The 18461-nt window shown below is 26.5% G+C and overlaps 3 protein-coding genes across 3 annotated transcripts; 1 reads left to right on the forward strand and 2 right to left on the reverse strand.

Moving 5' to 3' along the window:
- Positions 1 to 4453: 4453 nt before the first annotated feature.
- EIN_360730 (hypothetical protein) lies at positions 4454 to 5146 on the reverse strand (the record flags this gene model as incomplete). Its single annotated transcript, XM_004257633.1, has 1 exon — positions 4454 to 5146. One exon carries the CDS (start codon positions 5144 to 5146, stop codon positions 4454 to 4456), a length of 693 nt encoding a protein of 230 aa, XP_004257681.1.
- Positions 5147 to 8144: 2998 nt separating this feature from the next.
- Positions 8145 to 9914, forward strand: EIN_360740 (chaperone protein DNAK, putative; the record flags this gene model as incomplete). The annotated part of the gene is made up of 1 exon (XM_004257634.1): positions 8145 to 9914. The coding sequence occupies one exon, from the start codon at positions 8145 to 8147 to the stop codon at positions 9912 to 9914; it is 1770 nt and encodes a 589-aa protein (XP_004257682.1).
- A 1065-nt stretch (positions 9915 to 10979) lies between these two features.
- On the reverse strand, positions 10980 to 13715 carry EIN_360750 (hypothetical protein; the record flags this gene model as incomplete). Its single annotated transcript, XM_004257635.1, has 1 exon — positions 10980 to 13715. The coding sequence occupies one exon, from the start codon at positions 13713 to 13715 to the stop codon at positions 10980 to 10982; it is 2736 nt and encodes a 911-aa protein (XP_004257683.1).
- Between the last annotated feature and the right edge of the window lie 4746 nt (positions 13716 to 18461).

Genomic DNA, 18461 nt, shown 5'->3' on the forward strand with positions numbered 1-18461 from the left:
GGTGTGTCAAAACATCATTTACAACCTCATCAAAATCAGAATTTATAGATGGGTGGTTCCATAAATACACGTATAATACATCAACCACATGTGCTGGAACTCCAACAAATGTTGTGACCAAGGGACTGGGAATATGCTTTACAGATAAAGAAGGATTGTATTACACAATCAGAGACTCTGCAGCAACATTTTCAATGATATTTGCTTTGATATTGGCTTTTCTAATTTAAATAAAAAATGAGTCATTTATTATGTTGTTTTGATTTTAAGATATTAATGTATATATCAATTTATAAATTGTTTATTTGTATACCTTTTATTTTATCAGTGGTTTGGATTTTAATTTGTTTCTAAACTTCAAATTATTTATACAATATTTGTTAATATTATTATTACTAAAACGATTAAATGATTGAATGGAGAAAACAATTTAGCGAAAAAATCAATTTGAATAAATTTCAAATATGAACAAAATTTAAAATTTAATTCTTGTAAAGTTATACAGTCAAACCTCTATCGAGTGGTAATTTCAGGAAATTTTACCTTTATCGAGTGGGTTTTTCTATTTTTATTATTTGACTTTTTTGACACAATAAAACATTTTTTATTTTTTTTTCAAAAATAGGTTATATAAAATATAAATACATAAGAAAAAAAATATATACACGTTTTAACTATAAAAGCATTTTTGCATTTAAAAATTAACTGAAAAAACTGAAAAATCATAAATGTCGTCACCCAAAAAGAAAGTCTTTCTGACCATTGACGAAAAGAAAACAATTTTGTCATGGTTTAAAACAAATCCCACACAAAGTGTAGACACTCTGATTCGAAAAACCGAAGAAAAATATAACAAAAAACCAGGAAGAGAATCTTTAAGAATTTTATTAAAAAAAGGTATACCAAGTACTTTGATCGAAAAGGGAATTCCTGGTTCATCTAAATTATCAAGAAAAGTTAAACATCAAGACATGGAAGATTACCTAAACAATATGATTATTACAACAAAACGGTATAATTGTCCTGTAACATATGAAGTCATCAAATCGTTTGCCAATAGTTACTGTGCGAAAAATGGTTACGAGGACTTGAAATTTTCTAATGGTTGGATCACTGGATTTTGTTCAAGATACAATTTAAAATCCAAAAAATCAGCGGAGAGAGTAATTCAGTAAATCCACAAGATTTTCAAACACAAATAAATTCTCTGGTTGATGTCATTGCTCAATACCAACCAGAAATGTTATAACGCAGATGAAACTGGACTATATTTCAAATTGCTTCAGACAAAACAATGTCGGATTTAACAAACAACCATGGAGCAAAACAAAGCAAAGAAAGAGTCACTGTAATGGTTTGCTGTTCACTTGCTGGAAACAAAGAAGACTTGCTTGTGATTGGTAAATATCATGAACCAAGGTGGCTTAACAAACCAGAATATCAGACCATAAAAAAGTATTATAGCGCACAAGAAAACGCTTGGATGGACACTGAGCATTTCCATGATTGGTTAATTGAATGGGAAGACAGACTAACCATTAGTGGCCGATGTATTCTTCTTATTGTAGACAACGCTCCGAGTCATAAACTGACGTTAAGTCTTGGGTTTTATAAAGAAAAACCAAGACATGTCTATAAAGGTATAAAAAGTACTCGATATCATGAATATGAGTTGATTCTTAAACACATCAGGTTGGAATTTCTTCCAAAAAATACAACATCGGTGTTTCAACCGTGTGATGCTGGAATCATTCATTCGTTAAAATGTGCATATAAAAGGAAAATTATTTCCGAATACACCAGAGCAATAAGCGAAGTTGTATCTGCGAATAAAATTTACACTGGACTAAAACTCAATGTTGGAGATGCAATTAAATTATTAACCGCTTGTTGGTATCAAGATGTTACATCTCAAACAATAATCAATTGTTGGAGACATGCTTTGTATCAAGGAGAAAATGTATTTGACCAAATTGATACATTGGGCTATCATATTGAAGACTTGATTGAAGAAGACGTTGATGTAGTAAGAGATGAAATACCTAACAGTGGTGATGTAATACAACGAAAAATTGAAATGGAAACATCACTTGTCAAACAAATGATGGAATTGGAAGATCTCAAAGAACAAGTTCAAACAAAAGAAGAAGAAGTAAAGGATACTACCACTAAATATATAGAATTTTGTGAATTGAACGATTTAACACCAAGCCAAAACTAATTGACAATTTTAATTAAATTTATTATACAAATGGAATTTATACAAATGTGTTGTTTAGAACACGTTTTATAATTGTTAATTCACTTTTAAAAATTAAAATATTTAATACTTTTTTTACCATTTAATAAACTTGTTTATTTGTTTATTATTTTTTGTCTTAGTGTTATTATAAAATGAAATTAAAAAACATTTTACCACAAATCCAAAGAAAAAAAATCTATTTTTCCCGAAATATTAAAATAAAAACATATAAAAAACAGTTCTTTATCGAGCGGTATCCAATTTTAATTGGCTAAAAATCCCATTCGATAAAGGTACCACTCGATAGAGGTGCTATTCGATAGAGGTTTGACTGTAATTGTATTTGTTATTTTTATTATAAATATTAATCTCAATTTTATAATACAATAATTAAATAGACAAAATAATATGGCAAAAAACAATTTCAATTGAAATTAATTGAAGTTTTACAAAATGTCAGTAAATTAGAAGAAACGCTATTTGTAAAATGGTGCCATTAAATCAATGAGTTATCCTTTAACAGTCTTTGTATATGAAAAAAATCTTTAAGTTCAAAGTCATTTTTGACAATAAATATGTCAAAGACTATATATTTCAAAGGCAAGTCGGTTTTTACAATTACACATGACCAACTGTCATTCAACTTTCAAAAAACACAATATATAATTTACAATATAGTGCATTTGCACGTTGTATTGAACTTAAAAATTTACAATTTTGAAGAGTGTGACGCAACTTAAAGAAATTTGTTTTAATGGGTGTGTCATGTTTAGAGAAATAAATATTCCAATTTCAGTTATTCCAATTTGCAGATAGTGCTTTTCAAAATATTAAACTCATTCAATTGTTAATATACCACATAGTGCCACTTTAATAATAAACGAGTGCTTTTCTAAGTGCTGTTAATTGCTCAGTACAGAAATTCCGAGTGATGTGTTATAATTGGAAATTTAACATTTTGTTACTGCAAATCGATACGAGACGTAGTTATACACAAAAAAGAGACAAGGCTTGGGATGTCTGTGTTTATATATGTAAATAATTGAGTCGTGTTGAATTGAGAAATAAATTTGGAATAATTGTAAATGTAAGTTTTAGAAAATGTCAAAATTGGAAAGACGTTGTATTACCTGTTCGTGTTTCGAGAATCTGAAATTAAACGTTTGACGAAAGTACAAACGTTGATAAGAATAAAAAATGCAAGTGTGGGAAAATGAATATAATACAATTGAAAATTTATATCATATTCAATTATTAATAACATAATTTGAAATGAAAAAAAAAGATAATATTTGTGGTTGTGGGTTATAATGATCACCCTTAAAATGTATTATAAAAATCATACAACTCTTGTATGAATCGTGATTGGTATAATACAAACTTAAAAATGAAATTAAATATATTAAAAAATTTCAAAATGAGTTACATTTTATTCTTTGATATTGAAAGACTCTCTGTTACATTTAAAAGAGTTTATCACTAAAAAAAATAAGTGAAAATTTTGTTTTCGATTAAAATAAAACAAATGACATTGACACTGTTTTTTTGTTTTTATAAGAATAAATATCAATTTGGTAAGTGGTTTAAAATGTTTTACATTGTAAAGAACTTTTCTCATATCAGGTTTGATATTTCAAAAATTGGTTATGATAATATTGTAGTGACCATAGAAGTCACCAATTCTGCCTGTGAGCAAATAGTAATTGTTACGCACATACCATTCCAAACTTAGATATAAATTGAAAGATTATATGTTACAGTGTTATCTTATACAAAAACGATCCGCAAAGAAATGTGGACGACTTCAATTTTGATATGTTTTTTCATTTTGGACAGTTTTCAAAAGCTACAATTGAGTTAAATGCCAAAGTCCAAAATGGTCTATCTATTTTTATGGTTAAATTTAACACTTAACGACACAAAGTATTTAACAGAACATTTTGAAGAGTTTATTACATTTTATATTCCTTTTGAAAAATACGGTACATTAACAAAACCACATTTGTTACTCAACTTATAAAATGAAGTATATGGCGTTCAACGTTAAATTCAATAGAACTGAAAACTATTGATTGGTGCAACCGTTAATGGAAAGATAAATTATTTACAGGAGTATGATATAATATTTGAACAATAAAACTACTTAAGATGTATTTGAAGGTAGAGTACAAGACGAATTATTAATTAAATAATAAATACTAAAACGATGAATTATTTTTGAATGTTTGATTCAATATTTTGTTCGGGTATATCATCAAAATCAAATTCAAACTTCTTGAGACCCCAATTGACATCAATCTCACCCATTCCATCACATACAATTGATGGTCTAAACCTTCTTCTATCATATGACACAGCCAGCAAGAAGTGCCCATTCTTTGTGAAAAATATCATTTTCTTATCAGCCAAATACCCACATCCCATGACACCTCCATTTTTAAATCTTTCAGTTATATTTTCTCCTGTTCCTTTCATGTTATACATCTTTCCATCATCCGAGTGCATTCCAACAGCGCCTTCTTTCCACCCAACATGATTTCTACAAATTGGGAGGTTCAAATTAGTTTCTGAAACGCCCATTGAGACTACCATAGAACGTCCAACATCTTTTGCTACAATTTCTTGTAAAGTGACTTCAAAGTAATAAATTGGAGTTCTTTCAAAAACGACTGATGTTTTGGTGTGCCTCACAAAAACGTGTTCTTTGCTGCGCCAAAATCCAATTGAGTGAATTGCCTCTTTGCCATTTGTCTTCTTTGTGAATGTGCTTTTCTGTTGTACAAACGACATTTCTGGCTCGACGTAAAATTGAAGTTTTTTAAATGTTTTCTGAAGCTTTTTGAGAAGCCTGGTATACGTGAATGTTGTGTGGTTCTCAATATCACAGGTGTTGGTGTGGAACATGTTGCTCAATGATTCAATAGCTTTGTCATCTGCGTCTTTGCTGGATGTTGTTTCTTTGTGATCAGAAGTATATTCACTTTGTTTTACAAGTGTAGATGGTGTATTTAATATTACACTTTTTAATTCGGCGACATCTTTCTCAAGTGTGGATATGCGTTGGTCTCTTTTAAAAAGTTCATTTGAATAGAATGCCATACATTCTTGCACTTGTTGACTTAACTGGGATATCAAGTCATTTGTTTCACTCATTGTTATATGGTTGTTATAAGATTTTTATCATTATATATATAAATTATTGTTTTAAATTATTTGAAAAAGAACCAATAACAATGTTTTGCGACGAAATTAGTTAAAATAACATATTGATGTCGAAAATGATAATCAAAACTTAATTTTTATGAACAAATCAAATTTTAATGAACTTTTATTTTATTTTAATAATAATATTGTTTGTTATTAATATACAAACAGTATCAAGTTAGATTTGATTAATACCAAACATCACAATATTGTTAAAATTAAATTCAAACAGAATTGAATTTGTCTCTACAAACAAATAATTGTGTATATTATATATATATTGTTATTATATATTGTAGTTTCAAAAGTCAAATCATCACTATGATAATGGAACTATGAAATAGTAAATATTAAGATTACAAATATATCATTAGAAACATTTCATATATCTTTTTTGGTCATTTTTAACAAAATTTAATGTTTCAAATGATAAAAGTTGTTTTTTATACTAAGCTTAAATGATATATTATGATAATAAAACAACATGAAAATAACAATTTTAAGTTATTTTTATAATCTTTATAAATATAAAAAACTTTTTTCAAGTTATTAAAATGTATTCAAACATGAACTCATTGTTTGAATTTTATTTTACTAATGATTTATTTTTATATTAACTTGATCAACAAGACCAAATACATTAATCAACATCGTTTATTTTGTTTGATAATATGTTGTTATTTATAAATCGTAACTTAAAACTTACACAACATAATTTGATTGTATTTTAATATCAAAAATCAACAATAATTGACTTTTGCTTTGTTTTTCATGTAAAAAACTTCAAATAATTACCAAACATACCAACTATATATTTACAATATATAACTAATTTATTGTGTAACAACACACACTTAAAACGTCTGACTGAATGAGATATGCTTACTGGATTTGTGTATCTATTTTATGTCCACTGGAGAAATTAGTTTCCACGGAAGGCAAAAATAATATTTATATAAATAGATTATTTAATTTTATTGTAAAATTATATTTTTTTGCTGATTTGTTTTGATGTTTGCAAAATTTTTAATAATTGGTATATATTACAACCATAAGAATCATTTTAAACTTTTTTAAGTTCAATTTAATACTTGTGTACAAAAAACAAATGCTAATAAAAAACAATACATAGTCGAGTCATTATTATACAAAAATAACAATTCTAAAAATGACATGTTAAAACGATTTTCACAACTAAGTTTTTTAATTAAAACTTGTTTTAAATATAGTATTTCAATAAAAACATTATCAATTTGGTTGTTAGTTTTGTTTTGTATATAAATTTCGATTATAATATGTTACTTCATTTATTTGACATTTAGATTTTAAATATACAATATCAATACAAATATAAACAATATTAAATCGTTTTAAAAATATTCCAATATTACTATTTAAAATAGTGATATTATATTTTATAAATATAAAATAATAATAAATGCTATTATTATAATATTTTTATGTAATAATATACATAGAATATGATTGTTGATTGGACATGATAACATCAAATCTTATTTTAATTTATTTATTGTAAGTAATTATAAATTCCAATAAATAATAAATATTTTTTAAAATATATTTTAAAAACAAAAAAACGATACAGGGGGCAAAAAACCGCTTCCATCTTTCTAACCGCTTCCTATCAATTTATTAGTTATAAATAATTACATTATGATAAAAAGTATGATACAAATTACCATTTCGGACAGAAAAATTTCCACAAAACATATTCAGCCTTCATAATAAACAGTACCATATAATATATTATATTAATATTATTTATATTTATAAAGTGATTTAAAAACCATAAATACATAATAAAATTTACCATTTGACATTTCCAAAGAAACACCATTTGTCAATCTTTTTATTTGATTATTAAATCGATAGGTTTCACATATTAATTTCACCACAACAATGATACTTTTATGGTTAACTATCATAAATGGTCTGCTTGCTTTGTTAATATAACTTAAAGATTCTCTTAAAAAGGAATCTCTAGCGAATTCTACATTTCTTGCTTTCTTTTTTGTATGTATAAATGTTTTGAAAATGAAAAATTTTAAAAATAAAACGAAAAAAATTATTTCGAAAAAAAAGAAAAAAAGCTATTGATTATAATTAAAAAACTAAATGTATAGTTTATTTATTTCATCGTTAATTAAAAACCAGACTTTAAATGTATATTTAAATTTAGACTTGCATTTAACTTGTTCTTGTCACTTTGGATAGAGTCATTTGCTTAACGTTGTCTGGTCTATGACGTTGTCTGCCGTTTTTAGACTATTATAAATGGAATATTTCGGGATTTTTTTTATAACCCCAAATATCATTGTTTCAATATTTTTTCCAGTTTTTTCATTTTTACCTAATTCCCGTTTTTTTTAAACAAAAATCAATTATTTTTTGTCAAAAAGACAACATTTGGGGAACAGACAACGTTTATCGACTGACTCTATAATTATTAATATCTAAAGTGAATTAAAATAAATAAAATAAAATCTGGAGTGAATTATATGTTTTAATTATAATAAATTATTAAAGTTATGAAATATTTATTAAATTTTTGAAATGGTGTTTGCTAAGGTACATTTCTTTTTATTTAGTTTTTGATAGGTTATGTTTACTATTATAAATAACAAAACATAATAAAAACCAATAAATAATAATTAAAAATCAGAACATCGAAACAATAATGAGTGACTCCATGGACAACTATATTCAAGTTGGAATTGATATTGGAACAACCAAATGCTGCATTTGTGTTGTTGGTCAGGACGGGATACCAACAGTTCTCGAAGTAGACATGACGAAATTAGACCACAAAGAGCTTCTCCCATCTTATGTTTCATTTATTCCAAATCAAGTTATTGTTGGTGAAGCTGTGAAGAAAATGACACAAACAAGCAATGTGTTGTATGACCCGAAGCGCCTACTTGGTCTTTCTCTTGAAGAAATACCGGAAGATGAAAAGAAATCATTTACATTTGATATTGACGAGATAAATAATCGTATAGTGTATATGGTAGAAAATGGGAATAAAAACAACGAGCCTGAACCTTTTCGTCCTGAAGAAGTGACTGCTTTTCTTGTTCAAACACTTTTTGCTAAATTAGAGGAGATACCCGAGTACAGAAACAAGAAGAAGAAATATGTTGTGACACATCCCGTTTCATTCAATGAGAACCAAATAAATTATGCTGAAATGGTAATGCATCTTGTCGGAATCACAACATTCAAATTTTTACCAGAACCAATTGCGGCACTACTAAGCATGAAGACGATGATGAGTGAGATAAAAGTAAATGAGAAGGTTCTAGTTTTAGATGTTGGTGGTGGGACACTAGATGTAACAATATGTTCATTAAAAAAGAGTGGGTACTTTGAGTGTGAAGCATGTAATGGTGATTTTAATGTCGGTGGAAATGCTGTTGACAGAGCAGTGAGTGAATTGATCATTGCTAAAACAGCGAATATAGAAGATTATTCCACGTACTTTTCAGAGCCAAAACGTGCACTTATTACTGAAAAAATAGCTTACCAAAAGAAGAAGGCTCGACTTCGGGTAGAGTCTGAGAGAGTAAAAATACTCCTTTCGTCAAATGAAGTTGTTGAAGTCAATCTCTCCTTTTTATTTGATTCAACTGTAGGATATGTGATGGAAATTAGTAGGGCTGAAATGAATGAGAAATGTAGTGATTTATTTGCAAAATATGTTAGGTGCATTAAACAAACGCTTATAGAAAATAATGTTAATTCCAGAGGCATTAAGAAAGTGATAATGACTGGTGGTGCGTCTGAAATGATTGCATTACAAGACCAAGCAAAATTGATATTCAAAGAAGCTGCAGTATTTGTTGTTGACACGCCCGAGTTGGCTGTTGTAAAAGGTGCCTCAATGTATCATAAGGGAGACATTCAAAATGTTATCAATCATTCGGACGAAGACATTCGCGTTGAAATTGGATCAAAGTGTGAAGTGATTGTTTCAAAAACAGACTTACTCCCAGCAGAAGGGACAAAAAGGGTTGCCACCGTAGTGGATGGACAAAAGAAAGCAGTGTTCAAGATTTACAAAGGAGACAACTCTCAAGCCGATTTTAACACATTTGTTGGAGAGTTTGTGTTTGACAACATCCCAATTCAAAAAGCCGGAGATGTTGTCTTTGTTCTGAAAATTGGAGTTGACACTGTTGGTAATATCGAAGCAGAAGCACATATGATTAATGGAAGAACAGAAAGGATAAAAGCAACTGTTTCGTTTGAAAAGAATAAAGAAGATTTTATTTTTACTAAAAGGCACTTTGATTATAAGGCATACAATTGGATAAGCGCACATCCGGAAGAGAAGCGTCCATCCAGTGTATCCTCACGATTTTGCTGGATACTAATTTTTGTTTTACTAAATTCATTACTTGTCATGTATTTAATAGGTGTTGGACAAAATCGGGTTTTCGCTTCATGATCAGTATAATTTATTTGGATAATAAATTGTTTGTTTTTATGGTAAAAATTGATGTTATTTAAATGTATAAAAACCTTTAAATAACACCCCGTTTTTGTATTGAATTGTATTTATTGGGATATTAATACAAGAATTTATTACTTTTACTAATCATAATACTCAAGCCTTATCAATAGAATTTTTTTTTACTTTTCCTATTCCACAATTTTAATACTTAGTATTTTCTTACTCATTATGTTTTAATTATTATAAAATATTATATGCACACTTTTGTTATAATACCCTTTTTGTAATATGTTTAAAACTATGATTCTGTATTTGTTTTTTTTGTTTAAATTACAATAAATTAATTGAACACATATTGAATAAAAATGGAGTCAATTTTATTAATGTTAAAATAATTCATAAAGCATTGCAACCACTTCTTCTATTTTTATTCTTTCAATTGGACGTTGTGACAAACACAACACAATGATATTGTACATTTTTACATCAACATAATCAGGCTTCTCGAGACGCTTTCCCAATGAAACTAACTCGGCTATTTATACGCAATTCTCCATGCAAAGCACTCATTGATAATCATTGCAAATGAATAGACGTCGACTGGTCTTTTGTACTACTTAAAAAATTGGTTAATTACAAAGTATTTTGGTATCTCAAAAAGTCAAGAAATGAATTAATTCAAAATTTTAGTTGTTTTTGTTGTAACGTCTTGTTGTTATTTTACTAAGATCGTTGCAAAATAATGTTGTCAGAAATGCGAACGGTTATTTCAGCTATTTTTTTCAAAAATAAAAAATGCAAAATTTAAAAATTTTAACAATAAAATTTTTTATAAAACAAAAAATAAATGGAACGTAAACGTGTAAATGTTAGATATACAATTTATATAAATTACATGTTTACATGTTTTAAAGTGATAAAATAAGTTTTACATATTTTAAAAAGCAAATATTTATATGTAAAATGAAACCAAATTATAATATCCAATAAATTGAAACAATTGATAATCTGCTTTATAAAATTGTATATTATTTAATAAACACCAAAAAATCAAATAAATTAATTTTGGTTATCAAATTTAAAACCAGGTAGTTTTTGAATTAATTTACTTTGTGAATCAAATATTTCAATTTCATCACATTGTTCCGTTTGGACATTTGCACTGTTGTTAATCACAACATCAACTTTCTGACAATTTTTCAATACAACTTTCGCTTCTTTGTTTTTCGTTAACGATATATGAACACATTCTGAATCTTCTAAATGTACTTCCATAGCTTTTAATTGGATTATTTTGTTAATAGCATAACATTGCCATTCATTATAAATCAATGTCAAATTCTTTGCATATAACATATTACTGCACACCTCTAACAATCCATTATTTCTAATCATTCCGTTATCTATTTTGCACACTGACACTGTCGAATCTTCTGTTGCTTTTGTTGTTATTTCACTGTTGACAATTTCAACTTTTTTGACATTAACTTGATGCATAAAAATTATTCCCTTTGACTCTCTTATTTTTACATATTTTGTTATACTCATGGCATTAACCCAGAAGTACAACGTGTTAATAATTTCAACTTGACGGGCATATAAATCATCATATGGGCGATACACATAAGACTCAAATATACTATCTACTCCATCCTCTTCATTTTCAAATTCACAATTTTCAAACACAAATGTATCGAATAATACTCCTGAGTAATCAATTTGATGGCCAAAAAAGTTGCTGATTTTAAAATAAAAAACGACTTCAATTTTTGACGAAATTTTCATTATTGGAAAAACGCCGTTGTTTATTGTTGTGTTATTTTTGTGTAAAACTATTTCTTTGTTTTTTTCACGGAAATAGTCGTTGCGATTGGTTGGAGCTATTTTTGGAAAATCGAACTTTTCAACTTCATCTCTAAAATTGACTTTTTCAATTTTAGTAATTTTTGATGGAAATTCAACTTTTGAGTTTTCAGTAATTATAACTTTTTCTGAAATTCGAAAATTGCCAAAAAAGACAACGTTTTCGGAAGTCGAAATTGTCACTTTTTTGAGAGTGGAATTGTTAAAAGTAAATTTCAAATTGTCACAAAGTGATAAGTTCAAAGTGTCAAGTTTTATTACATTTTTTGAGAGATCACAATTATTAACACTTATTAAAATTAAATCTTTCACATCATTGAAAGTTGTAGATAATTCATCATTAAGTAATTTCAATACAACCGTTTCTGCACAAAGACTTAAATCATTGACAAACTTTGATTTGAAAAGAACCACCTTTTTGACATGAAAAATGTCATTTGTATTTTCGACATTTTCAACTAAATTGACGTCTTTGCACTTTTCAAGTGAAATCAATTCGAAAGCATCACATTTTGAAACTATTGAATTTTTTTCACACAAAATTAAGTTGATTTTAAGTGTGTTGCTTTGGGCATTTAAAAAAGTGAATTGACTTTCATAACAATTTTCAAATGAATATTCTTTTTGTATTTCAGCATCTATAGTAATGTGGGCATTTCTTAAATATTTTAATTCGATATTTTTGGCGCATTCTTTGTTTATATATAAATTTAGTCCATTTGAATAATTAATTGTTAGCCGTTTCAAATTGTCTAATTTAGGTGCAACAAATCGTGTTGACATCACGCGTAATTCCTCGACGTTTATAAATGGAAATAATATTTTTTCGTTGTTTTCATCGGTTTGAATGTTTTCAAATGAAATGTTTTGTTCCAAAACAACCTTTTTAATGGAATCCAAAACTCCACCAAATTTAATGTGTGCTTTCTTTGCTTTAAATTCGTTATATTTCATCATTTTTGGTAAAATACATTGAAATGGTGGCATTTGATGTGAATGCATTGTGTCTTCCGGAAGTATTTCAAAACACTCAACACATTCGGGTAGATTCAAATTTGTCAAATCCAAAACAACTTTTTCTGACATGAATTTGATGTGTTTTGGTGCACATAAACCGACTGTTTGTTCGATTTGAGAAATATGCAAGTCTTGTACTTCGTCGGTTTTAAATGGTATAAAAGTGATTTCACCGTCTTTTAAAAGTGGCTTAAAATATTCTATAAAGTCGGTTGTATACGTGTGACTGTAATGTTCGCAACTTTTCATATTAATAACATTTGACAACATGTTCTTGCGAGCAGAAGACCAGTCAATGATTATTTGACATGAAAACTCTTTAGCTGCCGATTCTATTACATTAAGATCATCAGAAGTCACAGTATCTGTAGGTGACAAAATGTCTGACACCAAAAAAAACCACTTAAAACGAAGATATATTGTCTTTGGAAAGTGTGTTTTATCGTATTGATGACTTTTCCATTTCTTAATGATTTCAACAAATGATTTTATTGAAAAAGACACTCTCTTCTTTGGAAATAAAGAAAGGAAATACACTGCATTGTCAAAGTATTTGTCACGAAGAGCAGCAAGTACGTCTTCATATTCCTTTTCTATGAAAAATGCTGGAAATTTGTCGAAAAAGTCAGGAGTCATAGTCTCTAGCATTTTTGATGTCATCAAACAATTTCTGATGTAAACGGCCTTTTTCATTGTTTCAATGGTAATTTGAAGGAAATTACAGTTAATTGTTGGAGGAGAATAAATCCGATAAAACTTTTCAATATCTTGATAATTTGTGAACCATGGATTAACTTGCAAAGAAGAAACAGCAACAGAGGCAGTGTGATTGACTTGGCTGAATATAAAAACGTCTAATAGACGTGGCAGATATAACACAACTTGCATTTGGTAGCACATTTCAAGGCGAACCATAATTGTTTGAGTATTTTATAAAAAGTTTTTTAATGAGATTCAAAAAAATATTATATAAAGAGAGTGGTATTTTTAATTCAAATTCCTCATCATATTTTAATTAATTTTACTATTAATAATACTAACAAGATTATATATAATACTATTCAGGGCTGTAAACCTCAATTGAATAAGCGTTTTTTGAAAAAATGGCATTTTATCTTTTTGGATAAAATAAATAATCCTATTTTCAAATAAATATTTTATATTAATTTAAAGAAGGAAAATGGTCATAAAAAATAAAAAATATGCTGTTTGATAATGTTTTTGAATAATTTGCTCAAAACTGCACTTTATTCCGTTATTCAAATAATAAGACCAAAAGTGTTTTAAAAAAATAATACAGTGCCTAAAATGAGTGGGCGACCTTTAAAGTGAGTCCCCGATTTTAGTAAAACTCCCTAATGATTAGGACCATTTCCCGAGCAATATTCAAATCATAATTTAAGTATTTTTAGAAAAAAAATATTTAGCCAATCAAAACGATTTTTGAGAAAAAAAACAAAATCTTAAAAAATAAATGATTTAAAAAAATCAAGTTTCAATTCAACCAAATGGTTTTGAATGTGGATATATGTAATGGAATCAATCGAAAAATACTGCAACAACAATATTAAATATAAGTTTTTTAATCACGATGAATTCTTGAACATATGGATTCCAGAAATGATGAAAAAAACGTAATTATAATTGATTTTTTTTGAATAGTTTTTTTATAATTAAATTTACTAAAATCAAAAACCATTTATTCCAAACTAGAACTAGAATAAAACAAATTATAAAACAGAAAAAAAGGAAACATCACTGTTAGGTTTGTTTTGTGGATTAGAAACTGTTTACTTACTTTTTAGAAAAGCTAAAGAAGAAAAGCTATTGATTTTTTGGAACTTGAAATATAAATTAGATTAAATGGAATTTCTATTTTTACAAAGTGTTATTAAAAGTTTTTGTGTTATTAAAAACAATAATAAATTTTGTGTTTTATAAAACAAAAAAACAATAACATTTATTTCGAATTAAGGAAAAAACAGGAGCTTTATAATTTTTACTGTTTCCGCCCTAATACTTTAAAAGTCGCCCACCCATTTTAGGCACTGTACCAGAAAAAACAAATAAGAAAAAATAAAACAATTCAACCAAATACCAAAGAAAAATGAAACAAAAAACTTTTTGAGAACATATGTTTGTTAACCCTTCGAGGATGGGAAAAATCAAAATTTGTAAAAAATAAAAATCTTAGTCAATTGTAATGTAAATGTTACATTTTTTACTTAATTTTTTCACAAAAAGCTAGACACCCTGGAACGACGGCTCTAGAAATTTTTATAGTAAAATGTTATAAATTATAGTAAAAAAGTGAATTTTTTGTTGAAGTTGGGATGAACAAAGGTTCACTTTTTTGCTTGATCCTTTCAGAAACAAGTCACAGTTGTATGGAAAAGTCAGATCAAATATTTATTGAGATGTCTACAACTTATTACAATAATAAAATTAATTATAAAATATAACAAAGAGATAACTGTAACGTAAAACATACAGGTCCAGAATATTCAAAACCAATTGCATCATAAAATAACAAAGAAAAGAAAATAAATAACAGACTTTGAGGTGTCATGTAATTTCATTATGCAATTGATCTCAAAAACAATAACAAGGGAAAATAAATAGATTTTTTGTAAACTTTGAAAAATACACAAATTTAAAAATCGGGTTTTACTATTTTTTTGTAAAAGAAATAAAATAAGACGTAAAGACATTTTTGTTTGTTCCGACTTCGAAAAATAAATCTTAAAGAAAATAAGTGTAAAATAAACAAAAATATCTAAAATACATTTTCAAAAGTATCAAAAATCGCAAAATCGAGTAAAATTTATAAAATCAACTTTAACAATAAAAGTAGTCGCATTTAAATAAACTTTGATCACCACGAGGTTTTGTGATCACTCGTTGAAATTCACGTTGTGCCACTGTCGAGGAAGCAAGATATAAATTCATTGTTTGTAATTTGAATTTTTTATCATTTTCAAACAAAAACAAAAGGCAAAACGTGTTTTATGCAATACATCTAAAATATAAAGATTTGTATTTGGTAAATAATTGTTTATTTTGCAGCCATTGTTTATTCATTTTCAAATTATGCATTTTTGGGCAACAAACAAAAAACTTATAGTAAATGTATAGAGATAATGAAAAACAAAGAAAAACACAAGTGTAAAGACAACACAAATATATACCAAAGTTGACACTTTAAACTATTTTTTATTATAAAATAATTAATATATTATTAATAATTTATCGTGTTATTTATGATAGTTTTATAATTATGATTGTTATATATAATAGTAACAATCAACAGACATTATTTTGACACAATAACACATCAACAATCATATCTTTACTACAACATGATTTCATCAAAGTGATAAGTTATCACATTGATAAAACAATGTTGTCTAATTAAAATTATATTGTATTTTATGTATAATTATAACAAAAATGGTATAATCACCCCTTTTTATAATGTTATCATTATTGAAGATACACAGTGTTTGTAATAAAGCGCGTTTTGACTGAAATACACAGTTTGAATTAAAACAAAACAAATAAGCATTTAATTTACATAAACAGAAACACACTGGTTTAGTGAATGATAAATAAAATGATTATATGTGATATAATTGATGTAGTTGTTATATAGATAACAATTTAAATTATTTGGATGTTAGAATTGATTACATACTTTATTTATAATATTATTTTACCATAATAATATAGAGTCTAAAATAATAATATAATAATTATTATAATAAATTACTTTTTTAAATGATAATAATGGTAAAATAATGTTATTTAAACACACCAATAAACAAAAATATTTTAATAATTTTGTTTAAAAACAGATAATTTTGGAGAATATTATAAATTAACAACACTTTGTTATTCCAAGATAATAAATCAATAAAGAACAGACAAACAATTGTTACTTATAATTTTATTAACAGTTATTTTTAAAATATTAGATAATTTATAATGTATTGTTTATTCGATTGATTTTGTAACGAATTGTGTTTTGTGTTTTAAATGGACGTTTTTGTTAAATTTTTAAAAATAAATACAGTAAAATTACCCCGTTTTGTTCAATTATTTTAATAATGCAAAACATTTATAGTTATTTTTAATAAATAAAAACTATTTTAACAAATTAAATGCAAAGAACATTTTGGTGTTTTTATTTGAAAATTGCTAAACAATAAAATGGTTTAAATTAATTAAAAGTACTAATTAAATCTTACATAAAACAACGTCACTTGCTACAAAACAAAAATGTTTATAATAAAAAAGAAAATACTTAATATAAATTTGAATTAAAACGATTATTAAGTTAGTTATTTCAAGATTTGTGATGAATAGATTTATAGTTTCAATTTGCACTATTTTAAACAACAATGTGCAAACCGATTTATAATCAAAAATTATCATTTTTTAATTTTTATATCCTGAAAAACATTTGAATTTCTAATAAATTTCGTGAATCAACATTATATAATTATGTGAAATAACACATACAATTTCTTGTTGTATTGGAATACAAATTCAAAAAATAAATAATTACTTATTACCATAAATAACTTTGCCGCCTTGCATTTGATTTGACGAAAAAATGCAAAAATCTGCATCATCATCAGAACTCGAAAAATAAAACAAATTTTCAAACAGTGAAGTCATCACCATTGGAAACGAGAGATTCAGCTGACCAAAAGCACTCTCCCCACCATCATTCTTTGGTGTGGAAGCATCATGTATCCACGAGACAACTTACAACTCAATCATGAAGTGTGATGTCGACATCAGAAAGGACTTGTACGGAAACATCGTTTTGTCTGGTGAAATCCAAAAATCAACGACAGACAAGAGAAGGAGAAAGTTGCAAATGAAAAACGAATAAGCATAATCAAGGCTGTTTGTGCTTGGCTCAATTTAATTATATTCATATTGGTGTTCATTTGGTTTAGTTTTAATATTATTATAATTATTGTTATAATCAACCATAATATATATAATAAATTTACTATCAGTTATATTATTCAAATGTTTAATTTTTATAGTTTATTTATAATTAAAATTACTATACAATTCATTATTCTTTTGTCACGCATTGTATAATGTATCCAAAACTGCTATTTTTCTCGACTTAAATTGATGTTTTATAGCGTTGTTTTGCCATATAAGATAATTATTTTATTGTTATTGTTGTGTTAATACTATAACAAACAAAAATGATAATAAACAACGGGTTTTTATCGTAATATTTTTTTCTAAAAAAAAGAAAAAAATAAAAAATTTTCAGTCTCCGGAGGGTTAAAGTGCAAAATAATAGTTGTTTATAACATTGAATTTATTGATTGTAAATAATAACTTTTGTGTAATGATAACTATATTCATAAAAACAAAAATAAACGATTATCATCATTTTCATTGTGTAACTATTAATTGTACACAATTTTCATTCAACAACTTTTTATTGATAATTACATATAAGAGAGTTGTTATATACGATAATTTTTTCTTAACCATCGTTTTCTTATTTTTCAAATAAAAAAACATAATTAAACATATTTCCCTAAGTAACACCACAACATTTATTATTATCTAAAAAACATGTTTTGATTATTAATTTCAATAATTTAATAACAACAGATGATGTAT

Source organism: Entamoeba invadens (assembly GCF_000330505.1).
Source record: "Entamoeba invadens IP1 unplaced genomic scaffold scaff_1105074725991, whole genome shotgun sequence".
NCBI lineage: Eukaryota > Evosea > Mastigamoebida > Endamoebidae > Entamoeba > Entamoeba invadens.